This window comes from Sus scrofa, chromosome 2 (assembly GCF_000003025.6).
Source record: "Sus scrofa isolate TJ Tabasco breed Duroc chromosome 2, Sscrofa11.1, whole genome shotgun sequence".
NCBI classification, from domain to species: Eukaryota; Metazoa; Chordata; class Mammalia; order Artiodactyla; family Suidae; genus Sus; species Sus scrofa.
Window position 1 is genome coordinate 80801718 of NC_010444.4, and position 17739 is coordinate 80819456.

At 48.4% G+C, this 17739-nt stretch overlaps 1 protein-coding gene across 14 annotated transcripts in view; it reads right to left on the reverse strand.

Annotated features, from left to right (window-relative positions):
- The window catches only part of NSD1 (nuclear receptor binding SET domain protein 1), a 161053-nt gene extending 151836 nt beyond the window's left edge, over window positions 1-9217 (reverse strand). Inside the window, exons 1-3 of one of the 14 annotated variants that reach the window (XM_021084408.1) lie at window positions 9111-9214; window positions 5813-5926; window positions 4983-5072 (exon numbers count right to left, since the gene is read on the reverse strand). In XM_021084408.1, coding sequence (XP_020940067.1) covers window positions 4983-5072; window positions 5813-5842 — 120 coding nt within the window. In that variant the 5' untranslated portion in view covers window positions 5843-5926; window positions 9111-9214. The other 13 variants (XM_021084405.1, XM_021084407.1, XM_021084406.1 and 10 more) reach the window with 13 other exon arrangements.

Here is a 17739-nt window from a genome sequence, read left to right on the forward strand (position 1 = left end):
ATCTCTGGCCTTGCTCAGTGGGTTAAGGATCCAGCATTGCTGTGAGCTATGGTGTAGGTTGCAGATGCGGCTTGGATCCCGTGTTGCTGTGGCTCTGGCGTAGGCTGGTGGCTACAGCTCTGATGAGACCCCTAACCTGGGAACCTCCATATGCCGCAGGTGCGGCCCTAAAAAGACAAAAGACAAAAAACAAAACAAGAAAATACTGTGTTCATTTAATTCTCTTTATCCAAAGTACCCTTCTAAAGCTAACCAAACTCAACCCAGTCGACGTCAATTCAAGTCCCACTTTTTTTTTTGGTCTTTTTTTAGGGCCACACTCTCAGCATACGGAAGTTCCCAAGGTAGGGGTCAAATTGGAGCTGCAGCTGTTGTCCTATGCCACAGCCACAGCCATGCCAGATCTGAGCCATGTCTGCAATTAATACCACAGCTTACAGTAATGTCAAATCTTTAATCCACAGAGAGGCCAGGGATCGAACCGCATCCTTATGGATACTAGTAGGGTTCTTAACCCACAGAGCCACAACAGGAACCTGTAAGATATCTTTTTTTTTTTTGTCTTTTTGCCATTTCTTGGGCCGCTCCTGTGGCATATGGAGGTTCCCAGGCTAGGGGTCTAATTGGAGCTGTAGCCGCTGGCCTACGCCAGAGACACAGCAATGCCAGATCCGAGCCGAGTCTGCGACCTACAGCACAGCTCACGGCAACGCCAGCAATGCCGAATCCTTACCCACTGAGCAAGGCCAGGGATCAAACCCGAAACCTCATGGTTCCTAGTCAGATTCATTAACCACTAAGCCAGGAGGGGAACTTCAAGATATGTTTTTAAATGGCCAAAAATCTCTACTGAAACATCCATCTCATGGACAACATGTCTGTCTCCACCCAAGGAAGCACTAACTAGTATTATAGTGCAAATCAATCACAAGGTAAAAGTACAAACAAATCTGGCAAAAAGAGGCCGTTTTTCTTAAAGTCTATGCAAATAATAAAGACAAACCACCCCAATTACATGTTAGGGAAAACTCTCATCTAGGTCAACCATTAGACGTGACAACTGACAAGGACAGCAGAACAGAAGCTCCAAAGAGTGATGTGATGAACATCAAAGGATTAAGAAATGTTAGTGAGTGACACAGTGAAGGGAAGTTAAAATAAGTCTGCCAATATTATGAACACATATGGTGTCTAATACCTCAACCTTAATAGAATGCTAAATTAAAGTATTAAAAACAAAACAAGATTGGGAGTTCCTGTTGCGGCGCAGTAGAAATGAATCTGACTAGTATCCATGAGGATGTGGGTTCGATCCCTGGCCTCGTTCAGTGTGTCGGGGATCCAGCATTGCCATGAGCTGTGGTGTAGGTCACAGATACAGCTCAAATCTGGCACTGCTGTGCCTGGGGTAGGCCGGCATCTGTAGCTCCGACTGACTCCTAGCCTAAGAACTTACCTATGCTGTGGGTGTGGCCCTAAAAAGCAAAAAAAAAAAAAAAAAAGTTGGCAAAATATCTTAATTCTTGAAGCTAGGTAAGGAGTACACGGAAATTCAATTATTTTCTCTTCTTTGGAATTTGTCTGAAATTTTCTGGTGGATATTTTTTAAAAGAGAACCCTTAACACAACACTGCAAATCAACTATACTTTAATCTTTTAAAATTAAAAGAGAACTCTAATAAGACTAAGTAAGTCTTTAAATAGTTTTACAAAAATTTATCCTCCTTATGACCATGACAAGAAAATGAAGCAAAATAAAGTATGGCATCTCCCTATCGATTCTGCTGGCCAAAATTTTTTTTTTGATCATGCTCACAGCATGTGGAAGTTCCCGAGCCAGGAATCAAACATGTGCCGCTGCAATGACAACACTGGATCCTCAACCTGCTGAGCCACACAGGAACTTACAAATTTTTTAAAAATCTATTTGATTCTTACATTATAACAAATAGCTGCCATCATAATCAAAATTTTAATAAAGATTTAAAACATTTCATAATTCTTAATTTTACTCTTCAATACAAAATCCTAAGTAAACCTTTCTCTCCTTATGAAATTTTAGTTCTCATTTTAAGTGTATTCATTTTTAGTTGTCCTCTTTAGATAAAAGATGTATAACATGTACATCGACCATGATGGAGGCTGGCTACATTTGGATCCCCAAATTCAGGAATACTGCCATAACATAAATTATCTATCTTCATATTTATCTCCATAAAATAAGTGAAGAAGAGTAAAAAACAACTGCTACAAATCAGCCTAGTGAAAAAAATAGGAGTCACTTCAGACCCAGGCAAGAGTGTTGGAGACCTTCAAAAGTCACTAAAGAAAACCAAGAGTACTCATAATTCTATGGCTTCATGGGTTTCAGTCTTGTCTCCAATAATCTCAAATGCCTTAAAGGTTGATCTATGTCTTTTATGGCATCTGTTTTTACTACAGAGCTATGAAGACCCAATGAGACAATACAGACCAAAACACTTAATAAACTGTAAGTTATTGCTTGTTTTAACTTGGAGCTCTGGGGACCAATCTTCCTTCAAGATTTTTTTCAAGCACCTACAATGTACAAATCACCGTATATGTACATTGCCCGAAATTAGACAGTATCAACCTAAATAAATATAAAAGCACCAGGTCAGGATTATGACCTATGATGACAACCATTTCACATTACTGTATGCAGAAAAAAATAACTGAAGCGTATAGGGAAAACTGAAGAGCCTGCTCATTTATGACAGAGGACAAAGTCTGCTGGTAGCTAGATGTACAAAACAACTAGCGATGTGATGCTGAATTATGTGTATTTCTCTAACTCCAGAGGGCTTAAAACCCTAATATAACTACTTTTACTCTCACCAAAAAAATCTTTTTCTATCACGATATTACTAACAGAAAAAAATACAAACAGCATTTGTTAAAGGTTTTCTAAAATTTCTAGCCCTGAGCATAGGAGCAAATACAGAGTTTAAGTGCTCTATACCTTCTGCATCAACTAATCAACCATGAAAAGTCTGAATACATCAATAGTGTGTGGCTACACAGCTTTTTTTTTTTTTTTTTCTTTTCCGCTGTCTAGGGCAGCACCCATGGCATGTGGAAGTTCCCAGGCTAGCAGCTATAGCTGCTGGCCTACACCACAGCCATAGCAACACCAGATCCAAGCCACATCTGCGACCTATACCACAACATGTGGCAATGCCAGATCCTTAACCCACTGAGCGAGGCCAGGGATCAACCCCATCCTCATGGTTACTAGCCAGGTTCATTACCACTGAGCCACAATGGGAACTCCCTGTATTATTTTTAATTAAATCTTTCCCAAGCTTAGTCAACTAAATTTGCGTCTTGCAATTGACTTCACTTTAAATCCTCAGCTAAAAAATATCAAAGGCAAAAATCAAAGCTATAGATTTTATTCACAACCTTGAATTAAAGTCTTAAAAGAATAAATTAAGGAAGGATACTTGCTTCTACAAGCCCATAATCTTTGAACAATTTAGTTTTCCTACCTGAAACAACTTCTTCTACATGTATACAAGGTAACTCCCACTTCAGATGCACAACATACCTTCAAAAGACTCCAGTATTTTCAACTGTTCTTAATAGAACCAATACTCCACTGACATCTTTGATAGGAACCAGATAAATTAATTTATATCTGCATGCTTCTAGAGAAACATCTATCTCCACTGTCAGATCTAAGTTTTTATGTAGATACAAAGACAAAACTATATACATGTAAAATAAATTTCAATGTGAATCCAAGAAGGATTTGTCTGAGTTGCCAATAGACTGCCGACAAAACCCATTTACCCTAAAAAAATATCTAGGACAATACACTCAAGATAACTACCAAAACAAAATTTTAAAATCTGCAACTGCCAAGCTAAGAAATCAAGGAGTACATTTAAGATATGAATCAACAGAAACAAAAGTGACACACCCACATTCTCACTCTAAAGAACAGCAGGGCCGTATGATAAAATGAAGGTTTAATGCAATCAAAAAGATCACCACACGCCATAAATTGTTTCTGATTAAATCATAGTATTTCAGAGGCACTGTTAAGGGGTAAAGGGGTCCTCTGTGATGACAATACAGGTGACCATGACAATATTTCTGGGCAGAAACAAAACCAGAATCAAACATTTAAAGCTGAAAGGAATCTTTTGACAATCGAGTTGGTTCAGATTTTAAAGGTGATGAAAGTGAAGCTAAGAAAAGTTACCTCTGTCATTTGGCTAACTAGGGAGACTCAAATTCTGCTTAAGATCAAATTGAAAAAAAACTTAATCATTTACCGCAATCTAACAATAGTATTATTGAGTAACTCAAATTACATTTTTTTTTCCACTTCTATAACACATACTATACATATATATACAAAACTAAAAACTACAAAAGGTCCAAGACTTCCTGATGGTGGCAGTTATCTGTACAACAGGTAGTTCAGAAAAATTACTGATGTCCAAGAAGGCCTTCTCAGCTACTTTGAATGTGTACCCCAAAGGCACTGCAACCTGTAGCAAGGATCACCCCAACAACTAAAAAATACATGCCATGCCTTATGCAGAAACAGGACTCCAAAATAACTGGTTCACCTGTACTCATGACACCAGTAAGCCAAAGCCAAGCCCCCCCCTTTAAAAAAAAAAAAAAAAAAAGCTAAACAAATGTATACCTCCATCTATCTTGAAAATTTAAATCTGAACTCAATCAAACGCCCTTAAAGGTTTAACTCTTAGCCAGTCCTCAATGGAGTTAACTGGGAAAATCAGAAAAGGACCAAACTCACACAAGAAATTCAAAAATCTAAGTAAAAATTTCCCAAAGAGCTTATCATTAGCAGTAAGCTTTCCAAAAACCAATTAGTTATTAGCAACCAAAAACCAATTATTATTGGTTTTTATAACTTCCCTTTAAGTTGCCTGTATATATACATTTATGTATATATTTAAGTTGTACCAAAAACTGCTTACAAATGGCAATTCCTGTGAAGTAGATGATGATGAAGTTCCAGGTAATTCTAGCATGTTTCCTAATGTACTGGTACTGGAGTCTGGATCATCCTGAAAAGATAAATTTATTGAGTTTAATTGCTCTTCTATGGTAACCTTTGCATCTCCTAGTGAAAAGGGGGCTGGGAGAAGGGATGCTTTTTCATTGCTGCCGTCCACTTCATTTCTTTGCTTATTTTTCTGTGTTTCAGTTTGAGGAGCTAATGCCAAGAATGGCGGTTTGACTGCACCGTGTCTACTCTCTGGTGTGCTGTCTTGTTCATTTCCCATGGCCACGTCTACACCATTCTCTGATTTAGGCTCATAATTGCAGGTGGCATTGGTCTGAGTTTCCTCAAAGATCTCCTCTATACTCTCATCCTCTGTGACTGGCTGTTCTGGGTCCATTTCAGAATCTATATCTGCATCGTCCACACAAGTAAAATTCTCAAAGTGCAGAAAGCCATTCTTGACAGTCTTTGTTACTTTTACCTGGAGTTCAGGGGAGTTATTACAAGAGGGTTCCTGTTTCATAGCAAGTGCTGTTGGACCACCAGGACTCAAGGAAGTGCAAACAACTGGCGACTGAGCTCTTGAATCACTTTTTTCAGGGTCTTGAAAGGATTCTGATCCATCAGCAGACCCATTTAAATACTCTACATTGATCATGGAGGCCAAATCCTGTAGTCTCCGCAGTGGAATGTAACAAGATGGAGAATCTTGTCCATAAGCATTTTGGGATGTTCCACTGGCAGTCGACAACTGCATAGTACACCCATTAAGTGGCTCAGAAAAATTGGATTGACCATTACCGAAAGGGCTGTCCTTGTCTTCAGGGGCATCTAAATTCACTGGATTGGAAAAGGGCAGCAGACAATTTCTTCTAGATAGTTCACAGGTCTGATCCATCCTGGGCCAGCATCAACCTGGAATCCAAAAACACGGCAATTAATCTGAGTTTACAAGCCATTGACTCTTATCTTCAAAATGGCAGCCACTTCTCAAGGCCTAGTGGCCTCGATGCCATTCTTGCTGCACTTCATGGGCGGAAAAAGTTCCCCAGCTGACGATGGAAAAATGGCTTCGGGTGAGCCTCCGCAAACTCCATCTTCCCGGAGCTGGGGAGATCTTGCCACATGGAAACAGCCCGTCCCTTTTCCCTGCACTGCAGATTGGTGGACAATTGGGCTGATCTAAAATTAAAATCCCTTTGGCAGTAGAAATTTCCAAATCTCAAAGTAGAATCGTCCTCCCCTCCCCCGTTGGGGGTCCAACGGCAGGATCTCCCGAAGGGAGGGGGGCTGTAGGGATCGAGTGGGGGCTCCCGGAGGCTACACAAAAAGGTTATTACCCCCCCATCCTTCCTGACTCGCTCGGGCGCAGCGGTCACAATAGCGCTGCACCCTGCGCCCCAGCCGGCGCCGGAGCCTTTGCAGCGGCCGTGCTGAGGCCGTAGGCAAGTCGGCCGAAGCGGGTGCACAACGAAGCTCGCCTTCCTAACGGCAGGCCTGCTCGGTGCACGGCTGCAGGGCCCAGAGGTCGGAACGCGGCAGGGGGAGAAACGGAGGCAGCGGGTGAAGCCGAGTCAGGGCAGCAGCAGCTGCTACAGCTTGACAAACATGGCTGCTGCCGACGCCGCCGCCGCCTGCCCGGGCCGCGCTCCTTCCCGCAGGGCCGGCAGCACCTCCTGGCCGAGCCGATCGCACTCATCAATATTCAGCAGCAAGCAAAGTTTGCTGCAGGAGAGCAGCCGGCCCCGTGCCCCCAAGCCGGCTACCTGAGGGGAGGCGCAGGCCGAGGTGCGCGCGGGAGGCCGGTGGGGCACAGGCCGCGCGGGGAGGAAGTTCGCGGCGGCCCGGCCGGCTAGGCCTGAGCCCCGCTGGTAGTGATGGAGGGGGAGGGGGCCTGCGGCCGCAATGCCGCCGGCCACCAACCCTGAGCCGCACCCGGCCCTCCCCCGCGCCCCTCACCTCACGGCCACCACCATCTTCCCCGCCCGGCCGCCTCCTCCCTCCTGCTCGCGCCTGCCCGCCACCCACCCCAGCGCACTAGTTACCGTGCCCCGCGCCCCCTCCCGGGCCGGCTGGGGGGAGGGGGTGACCCTCATTACACTGGGGCGCAAGCGGAGCGGTGGGGAGAGCGCGGAGCCGCTCGCCGCACCCCCCTCCCCCCCGCGTCTCTCTTCAGGGTAGAAAGCAGCTAGCGCGACCTGCCCCGGCCTATTCCGCCGCCGCCTCCTCCTCCTCACACCCCCACCGCGCGCGCCCCCGCGGCGGCGCGTGCGACCGAGCGCCTCGCGCCGGCCCGCGTGCGGCTGGGGCCCCGAGTGCGCGCGCACCCCTTCCCCCACGGCGCGCGCTCCCTCGCCTCACTCTTCGGGGTTCAGGGCGGGTGAAGTCGGGCTCGCGAGCGCGTCGCCCAATCAGCGGAGCCGCCGCTGCCGCCCCCTCCCCTCCCCTGCGCGCCCGCTTGCGGCCCGGGCCTACGGGCCGGCCCGGCTGTCCGGGCGGGGCCTGAGGCGGGTTCCCCAGAGGCCTCGCGCGCCTCCCCAGAGTGTCCGGGCCTGCGGGCGTCGTGGGTGGCACTCCAGTGCCCTCACCTACCTCGGGGCGCTGCGCGGGCCCCGGGCTGCATACAACTCTAGCACCCTACCGGTCTCGAGCCCAGCCCCGGCGGCACCTGGCCGGGCTGGGGCCTGTCTGACCGCCCCGCCAGACCCGCTCGGGCCCGCGTCAGTCCCGGCCTCCATCTTAGGTTACAGCCCGGGTTCCCCATCCACTGGGCACCTGCCCTCAGCCCGCTCGGCTCGGCCCGAGGCCAAAGCAACCCCCCCTCCTGCCGCAGGGCTCACCTGGGGGGTTGGGATGGGGTCTTCGAGGCCTCAAACCCCGAACAGGCGCGGCCGCAGGTGAACCCCCTGCCCGGCCGCACCCCAAGCCCACACCACCACCACCACAGACCAAGCTGAGCAGGAAACAAAATGGAGGCAGTAGCTCGGGTCTGCCTCCCCGAGCCAAGCCTGTACAGCCCCAGGGCTCCCTCCTGCCGCAGGCCCGACGCCCGCGAGGCAGGGGGCTGGCTCGTCTGGGGCTCCAAAGGCAGCCGCCCTAGAGCTGCGCAGACAGGCCGGGGACTCGGCCCTGCGGTCCCCACGGCCCCTCACCCACCACTCCTTCCCTTCCCCCTCCTCCCCATTCCTCTCCCTCCCCCTGCCCGGCCGTGCGGGGTGAGCGGCTCCCGGGAGCCGGGTCGGGTCGGGTTACCCGCCCGGGCACTGCCCGCCCGGCCGTGGCCTCGGCGGGGGAATGAGGCCGGGCGACCCCCGCGCTGAGCCCACCCCCCCGCACCCGAGCCGGGCAGCAGCCTGACAGCTCTCCCGCACCTCGGCCTGCCGCCGTACGGCCCCCTCCCAGTGAGGCCAAGTCCCCAGCCTGGGCACCGCCAGCACGAAGCTCCCTCACCACCCCGGGGCCCAGGGGTCCTCGCTGCCTCGGGCGGGGCAAGGGGAGCGCTGGGGGAGGGGTCCACTAATCCCTGCACCGCCTCCGGTGCCTAGTCCCGGTCTAGGCCTGGCACTGGGACCGGGACTCGGTCCGGGGGTGCGAGCCAGCGTGGGTAGGTGCGTGCGCACGGGGCAGAGGACGGAGGCTGGGGGCCCAGAGGGGCCGCGCCTCGCACCGCAGACGCTGCAGTTCTCTGCACCAAGGCAGATGGCCCTCTCGTGGCACCTCCGCCCGGCGCAGGCCGTCTGCTTCACAGCCCTGCTCCCGGGAGAGCGCGCGCCTCGCCCCTGCGGGCCGGGCATCGCGACCCCGGCGGAACAGCGCTGGGAGGTCAGACGCCGGGTTGGCCCTGCCAAGCCTTGTGGCCTAATCCCTGGCCTGGGGCGCTCTGCTCTCGGGCGCCTGGCACCTCGAGGCCTGCACCCAGCGTCCGGAGCCCCGCAGCACTGTCCTAGCGCTGCTGCAGCGCGTACAATCACCAAAGACCTGCAGTGGCAGGTGAGGGAACCCCAACAGCTAGGTCCCGCGCGCCGGCCCCCCCAGGCCCTTCCCCCAAACCGATCCAACCCTATCGCCCCCTGGGCTTGCTCCCTGACAAAAAGCTCACCTCGGGACCTATCAGGTCCCTAGAGTGCTAAGCTCATCCTTGCTGTTCAGAGAAAACCACAATCAACTGCCATAAAAATTCCACCTCCTCCAGAAAGCCTTCTGTGATTAGAGTTAACTCCATCTCAAGGCTGAGGGCGCCGCCCTCGAGAGCCACGTGACTACCATTCCTCCCTGGGCTTAGTAAATGTGCATAATTATTGCCCCAGTGGAGTGTTTACCTGCAGTCTCTTTCTATCTGTTAACCATGAGCCCACCTGGGAGAAAGGCCACTTTTGGCACTGCCCTGCGCTGTACTGGTTTTGGCACAGGGCTCCATAAATTCCATCCTTCAGCCTTACCCAACCTTCACCCTGAAACCCGGCACCAGTAAGCTTGGAGTTCAGGATGCCCCTTGCCTCCTGCTCTCCAAGGCCCACAGACCAGCCACGGAGGTACACAAGAAAACAGGTCCTTACCACGCCTAATTGCTGAGATGCAAAACCTGCCAAGAGAGCAAGCAGGCTTTCTCAGAGGGAAGCTGCCCCTGGAACCAGAGTGAGAAGGAGAGCACTGTGACCCCAGAAGGACTGCCTTCTGTTGAAGACTGAAGTAGCCAGGTGCAAAGTCAGGTTGGCAGTGTTCTGTGAGCTAGGACCAGCCTAAGAGCTGGGTCAAACCCCCAGGGTCCCACCCTAGAGACCCACCCTTCTGCTAAGGAGTGATTCCTGATAATCCCTTCTAGGCAGTTCAGTGGGGGAGCTCCGACTGGTTCGTCTTCACACCTAATTTGAGCCAATCATTTCTGACAATTACCCCCTGCCAATTGCCCCAATTCATCCAGGTTACTCTCCACTCTTTACTTTCCCACAACCATCCTGACTGTGGGAGCTGACACTTGAGCCAGTTGATTAACAGCCCCAAGCCTTGGTTTCCTGAGGCTTCTAATGCAAAAAGGTGCTCTGAGGATCCTGCAAGGTAAAGGTAAGGGTTAGGAGCCTGTACAGCACTTGATGAATGCTGAAATGTACTTCACTGCTTCATTCAGCAACCATTTCCTGCATTGCCAGGCAGTATTGCTGGGTGCTAGGGAAACAAAAAAAGAGAGGTGCCTGCTTTAAGAAGCCCCATGCCTTAGGAAATAAATAAAGGTGCTAAAGTGTGAAGAGGGGCAGCAACAGTAGTTCCTCCCAGAGCTGACCTCTAGACATCACTACCCTATAGGAACCCCTCTTCCAACAGCCCAGGCCCCATGGCAGAGAAATAGGGATTAAAAGCGTACAACAGCTGGAGATGAACAGCTTACTGACAGATCTCATGGAAAAGACTGGAATCCCAGGGAAAGCCTCTTGGACTTTCCTGGGTGACCTCAGAGGTTCCTTCCTGCCTCTTAGAGTAGAATTTAGCTGCAGAGGTCCCATCCACAGCAGCCCTCTGTAGAGCCTCCTCATCCAGCAGGCCCTGGCCAAGCACTTCGTGTGTGCCAGCACTGGGCTGAGAGGACCCAGAGGGCCCCATCTTCTCATAAAGACATCGGCTCCTGAAGTGGGGGTAGAAGGGATAGGGCTGTGGCCTGCCCTCCTTGTCTCAGCACAGGGAACTTTTCTGGGTCTCTGCCTCCCATCTTTAACACAGCGATTAGAATCAGTAAATGCTTGCTTAGTCTATGCTGTGTCCTAGACAACATGCTGGGCACTTGACAGGCATGAGTTCCTTTAACCCTTTGGTAGCCCTATGAAGAAATGAGGTTCAAAAGATTAAGCCCTTCAGCAAGGTCTCAGACCCCTGTCACCTGTTGTGATCACCCACATATCCCTTGCTCTTAGCCAGCACACCTTCCAGATACTGTCTGTGAGAAGGCCCAGTACAGTATCTTGTCTACCAGGGCTCAGGAATTTGAGTGGCAGGCAAAGTGAGATTACTCTAGCCTCAGTTTCCTCATCTGTAAATTACCATGACTGATAATTCCTACACTGCTGAGGAAGATTCAATGTACAGTAACTCCGTTTTTCTTAGAACTGCCCCCCTTTCATTCGTTAATTCAGCAGATATGTATTGAGTTTTCCCTCGGAGCCTTGTGGGAAAGTCGAAGTCCAAACAAAGTAGAGAGTTAAGCACTAACAGAGAAGCCAGAGGTGCTGGGGGAGATTGGGGGGGTGGGCTTCAGGGACAGTCGGGGAGGCCTTCCACAGAAGTGACATAAAGACAGAGTCCAGAAGGGAAAAGCTTGGAGAGGAGAGGATGAGGTAGAGTTTCCAACCAAGGAGTCCAGAGAAATACCAGGCTTTGGAGGAACTGCCCCCAGTTCATGGTGGCCAGAGACTAGTACAAGGAGGGAGTGGCAGAGGTGATGAGTGCAATCATAGGCCTCAGAAGATGAGGGAAGCTTCTTTTTTTTTTTTTTTTTTTTTTTGGTCTTTTTTGCCATTTATTGGGCTGCTCCCACGGCATATGGAATTCCCAGGCTAGGGGTCTAATTGGAGCTGTAGCCACTGGCCTACGCCAGAGCCACAGCAATGCCAGATCCGAGCCGCATCTGCAACCTACACCACAGCTCATGGCAACGCCGGATCGTTAACCCACTGAGCAAGGGCAGGGATCGAACCCGCAACCTCATGGTTCCTAGTCGGATTTGTTAACCACTGCGCCACGACAGGAACTCCAAGATGGGGGAAGCTTCTTGATCAAGTTGAAGAATTCAGGCTTTATGTGGAGGGCAGCAGGGAGCCACAGGAGGTTAAGAAGGGTTACTCTGGCAGCAGTGTCCAGAAGAGACTGCTACTTTCTCTAGAAATACAAGGGTCAGGAGTTCCCGTCGTGGCTCAGCAGTTAACAAATCCGACTAGCATCCATGAAGACGCAGGTTCTATCCCTGGCCTCACTCAGTGGGTTAAGGATCTGGCATTGCCGTGAGCTGTGGTGTGGGTTAAAGACACAGCTCTGATCCAGTGCTGCTGCGGCTGTGGTGTAGGCTGGCAGTTGTAGCTCCAATTCAACTCCTAGCCTGGAAACCTCCATATGCCTCAGGTGCAGCCCTTAAAAGACAAAAAAAAAAAAAAAAAGAAAGAAAGAAAGAAAGAAACACAAGGGGCTTGCCTTGAATATGCTAGGACTGTCTTGTTCTAGTAACAGTTGTGGTTTCTCTTCTTTTGTGCCCTTCTTCCCCACTGGACAGGAGCAGTATCTGCTTTCTAATGAAACAGCCAGGTTTGGAGGACATATTGAGATCTTTGGTGCTTGGTCCCAAATACTGCTGTAAACAGCACAACCATCCCTTATGATGGGTCCCGGAATTGTTTCTTTTCTGTTACCCATTACTCACAGCAATACCAGATCCTTAACCCACTAAGCAGGTCAGGGAGTGAACCCACAACCTCATGGTTCCTAGTGGGATTCATTAACCACTGAGCCAAGACGGGAACTCCCAAGACCAGCACTTCTGACAGCCTTGATTCCCAGGGGAGGAGTGGGAAGTGGAAGAATGCTGGGCCCTGGGGGGATGCAGTCTGAGGAAGGGGAAGGTCTGCAGCCTGTGGCCAAGACAGTGGCTGTACCTTCTGCCTGAATAAGGGTCACAATTTTACTTCCACCCACCCATTGTCTCCCTGTAAAAAGAGTATATTATCCTCTATTTCTCAGATGAAAACAAAGACTGAGAAAGAAGCAGGGCTTGTGAAAAGTCTGGCAAGTGGTAGTAGAAAGGCTCAGACTTTATACTCAGTAGTCAAATACGAAAAGGAAGTCAGGTGAGATAAAGACAGAGATGAGACTCTGGGGCAAGGGTTTAGTAAAGTGGATGGTCTGGAAAAAAAAAAAAAAAATTTTTTTTTGGCTGCACCCATGGCATGCAGAAGTTTGTGGGCCAGGGAGCTAACCTGTTCCACAGCAGGGACCTGAGCCACTGCAGTGACAATGCCAGATCCTTAACCTGATGAGCCACATGGGAACTCTAATCTTCCAAAATTTTTTTATCAAGTACCCCTTTAAAGAATTTCAAGGAACTCCTGGGTGGCTTAGAGGGTCAAGGATCTGCCATTGTCACTGCAGTGACCTAGGTCGCTGCTGTGGAACAGGTTCGATCCCTGGCCTGGGAACTTCTGCATGCCTCAAGTGCAGCCCCCTCGCCCCAAAAAAAAAGAATTTTCAGAGAGAACATATATAACCCACTCACATTTGAAAGTTGGCATCTAATTGTCAATAATATATTACAAATAATTAATTTTTGGTGTACTCTATGTATGCTTTATTTTTTATTTATTTATTTATTTTTTTTGTCTTTTTGGCATTTCTTGGGCCGCTCCCATGGCATATGGAGGTTCCCAGGCTAGGGGTCTAATCAGAGCTGTAGCCACCAGCCTATGCCAGAGCCACAGCAACGCAGGATCCGAGCCGCATCTGCAACCTACACCACAGCTCACGGCAACACCAGATCGTTAACCCACTGAGCAAGGGCAGGGATCGAACCCGCAACCTCATGATTCCTATTCAGATTCGTTAACCACTGCGCCACGGCGGGAACTCCATATGTATGCTTTAAACACATCTTAACCAAAACCTTGAGGCTGTAGATTCAGCCCTATCAATTTAAAGGAAACATCTCTCATGTGTCTAAAATGGCAAAGCCAGGCCCCCATCACCAAATCCTTCGGCCAAATCAAACTCCCTTTTTTAAAAAAATATAGTATATGAAACGCTTTAGGAATTTGCTTATCATCCTTGCCCAAGGACCGTTCTAATCTTCTCCACGGGTTCTAATTTTAGTATATGTGCTGCTGAAGCAGGCAGTCAAACTGACTTCCAATTGGAAAAGATTTAACTCCACTTCTCAATTAAAACCAGCAGGTTCACATGTGTCCCCATGATAACCATCCCCCTGCCAGGTTGATTCTAGGACTGACAGACAAGGCCAAAGCCTTGCCCTGAGCTTACTGAAGCGGGTGAGTCCTTGGGAAGCTCTGAGGTGCCCCACCCAGGGAGATTCATCTGCGTGAGACTGGCTTTTCTCTCAGGAGTGGGAAGCCTCTGAAAGAAGAACTGGAGAGAGGCGTTTTCTCAGGCAGATCAAGGAGTTGAGATGGAAGTTAAAGGTCTGGGAACTTGCACCCTTAACTCAGACTATGTTTGGAATAATCTGGAAAGTCTTCACATCCCCCAGCTGAAGACCTGAGGCAAAAATCCATGATTGTAAAAACAACCATGCTCAGAATAGTCCAGAAAATCTTCACATCCTCCAGCTGAAGACCTTAGGCAAAAAAATCATAACTTGAAAACATGTGGCTATGTAGAAGAGGACACAGCAGATGCTAGAGACTGGCTAGGAGGCCTTTTTCTAAAGGCAGAAGAGACTCCAATATTGTGTAAACCATTCCCCCTCAGGGCCTGTGTTCCTGGGTCTGGAAGACTCCACTCCCAGCTCCACCAGAACTTTTTTTTTTTGGCTTTTTAGGGCCACACCTGGGGTACATGGAAGTTCCCAGGCTAGGGGTCAAATCAGAGTTGCAGCTGCCGGTCTACACCACAGCCACAGCAACAAAAGATCCAAGCCTCATCTGTGACCTACACCACAGCTCACGGCAATGCCAGATCCTTAACCCACTGTACCACAAGGGAATTCCTATTCTTTTTTTTTTCCCAGCTACTTTGACACAGCTTTTACTTTTGTAAAAGGGAACACGAGTATATGGTCTGTTTCGTCTGGTTTGTTTCACTGAGCATGTTTTCCAGGTTCATCCATGTTGTGGCACGTACTGGTACTGAATTCCTTTTCATGGCTAAATAATACTCCATGCTGTGGCCCACATTTCCTTTTATAGTTGATGCTTTATCATGATGGTTTCACTTTGGGACTATTACAAACAATACAAACATTCCTGTACAAATTTTCATGCAGACTTATGCCTTCACTTATTTGGGGTATATAATTAGGATTGGAATTCCGGAATTGCTGAGTCAAATGGTAACTCCATAATTAACTTTTTCAGGAATTTTATTTTTTTTTAGCTGTGCCCCACAGCATGTAGAAATTCCCAGGCCAGGGATCCAACTCACACCACAGCAGCGACCCAGGCTGCTGCAGTGACAATGCCGGATCCTTAACCTGCTATTCCACATGGGAATCCCTAAGGATATATATATAGGGTTTGTTTGTTTGTTTGTTTGTTTTTGTCTTTTTAGGGCCACACCTGTAGCATATGGAAGTTCCCAGACTAGGGGTCCAATAGGAGCTACAGCTGCTGGCCTACACCACAGCCACAGCAACACCATATCCAAGCCACATCTGCAATCTGCACTGCAGCTCAAGGCAACGCCAGATTCTTAACCCACTGATAGGGGCCAGGGATAGAACCAGTTGGGTTCGACTAGTTCGATCCTCATGGATACTAGTCAGGTTCGTTACCGCTGAGCCAAGATGGGAACTCCCTAAGGATATTTTTTTAATGTCTATCCAGATTCTTTGCACTTTATTTATTTATTTATTTATTTATTTGCTTTTTGTTTAGGGCCACACCCATGGTGGCATATGGAAGTTCCCAGGCTGGGGATCGAATCAGAGCTACAAATGCTGGCCTATACCACAGCCACAGCAATGTGGGATCCGAGACACATCTGCGACCTACACCACAGCTCATGGTGACACCAGATCCTTAGCCCACTGAGCAAGGCCAGGGATTGAACCCTCATCCTCATGGATGCTAGTTAGTTTCATTACTGCCGAGCTACAACAGGAACTCCCTGCACATTTTAAAAATTGAGTAGTTGTGGAGTTCCCATGTGGCTCAGTGGGTTAAGAACCTGATATCGTGCCTGTGAGGATGTGGGTTTGATCCATGGCCTCACTCTAGGGATTAAGGATCCTGCATTACCATCATCTGTAGTGTAGGCCAGCAGCTGCAACTCTGATTCAACCCTTAGCTTGGGAACTTCCACATGCACAGGTTCAGCCCTAAAAAGCAAAAAACAAAAACAAGGAGCTCCCGATGTGGTGCGGTAGTTAACGAATCTGACTAGGAACCATGAAGTTGCGGGTTCGATCCCTGCCCTTGCTCAGTGGATTAAGGATCCAGCGTTGCCATGAGCTGTGGCATAGGTTGCAGACAAGGCTTGGATCCCGCATTGGTGTGGCTCTGGTGTAGGCCTGTGGCTACAGCTCCGGTCAGACCCCTAGCCTGGGAATCTCCATATGCCACGGGATTGGCCCCAGAAAAGGCAAAAAGACCAAAAAAAAAAAAAAAAACCTTGAGTAGTTTATCTTTTTTGTTGTTGAGTTATAAAGGTTCTTATGTATTCTGGATACAAGTCCTTTTTTGGATATAAGATTTGCAAATATTTTTTCTCATTCTATGGGTTATCTCTTCACTTTATTTATTTATTTATTTATTGTCTTTTGTCTTTTTAGGGCTGCACACATGGCATATGGAGGTCCCCAGGCCAAGGGTCAAATCGGAGTTGTAGCTGCTGGCCTACAGCACAGCCACAGCAACACAGGATCCAAGTCGTGTCTTCGAACTATACTACAGCTCAGGGCAGCAATGGATCCTTAACCCACCAAGTAAGACCAGGGATGAAACCTGTATCCTCAGAGATACTAGCCGTATTCATTAACCATTGAGCCACGATGGAAACCTCTTTTCACTTTCTTGATAGTATCCTTTGAAGTACAAAAGCTTTTATTTTTTTAATTTTTATTTTATTTTTTATTTTTTGTCCTTTTAGGGCCACACCCACGGCATATGGAGGTTCCCAGGCTAGGGGTCTAATTGGAGCTGTTGCTGCTGGCCAATGCCAGATCCAAGCCGAGTCTGTGATCTACACCACAGCTCATGGCAACGCCGGATCCTTAACACACTGAGCAAGGCCAGGAATGGAACCCACAACCTCATGGTTCCTAATTGGATTTGTTTCCGCTGGGCCACAATGGGAACTTCGAAATACAAAAGCTTTTAATTTGATGAAGTCCAATTTTTCTTTTGTTGCTCTGCTTTTGGTAATATCTAAGAAACCAGGTCTAATCCCAATCAAGAAAATTTATCCCTGTTTTCTCTTAAGATTTTTAAAGTTTTGGCCCTTACATTTAGGACTTTGATACATTTTGAGATAATTTACTATAGTGTGAGGAGGTAGGGATTCAACTTAATTCTTTTGCTTGTGGATATCCAGTTGTCCCAGAACCATTTATTTTTTCTTTGAGGGCCATAACCATGGCATGTGGAAGTTCCCAGGCCAGCCTCTAGCACAGCCACTGCAACACCGGATCCAAGCTGCGTCTTCGACCTATACCACAGCTCATGACAACACTGGATCCTGAACCCACAGAGCAGGGCCAGGGATCCAGTCCACAACCTCATGGATACTAGTCGGGTTAGTTATCACTGAGCCATGATGGGAACTCCCCAGTACCATTTTTTTAAGAGACTGTCTTTTCCCATTAAATAATGGTCTTGGCACCCTACTTGAAAAATCAATTGACCATCGAAGTGTGGGTTAATTTTTGAATTCTCAATCGATTCCATTAATCAATTGGTCTATCTTTATGCCAGTATATACAGTCTTAATTGTCTGGGTTTTTTTGTTTGTTTGTTTGTTTTTTGTTTTTTTTTTTGTCTACACCCCCATCTTTCTCACTGTCTAGAATGGAACTAACAAGAGGTTAG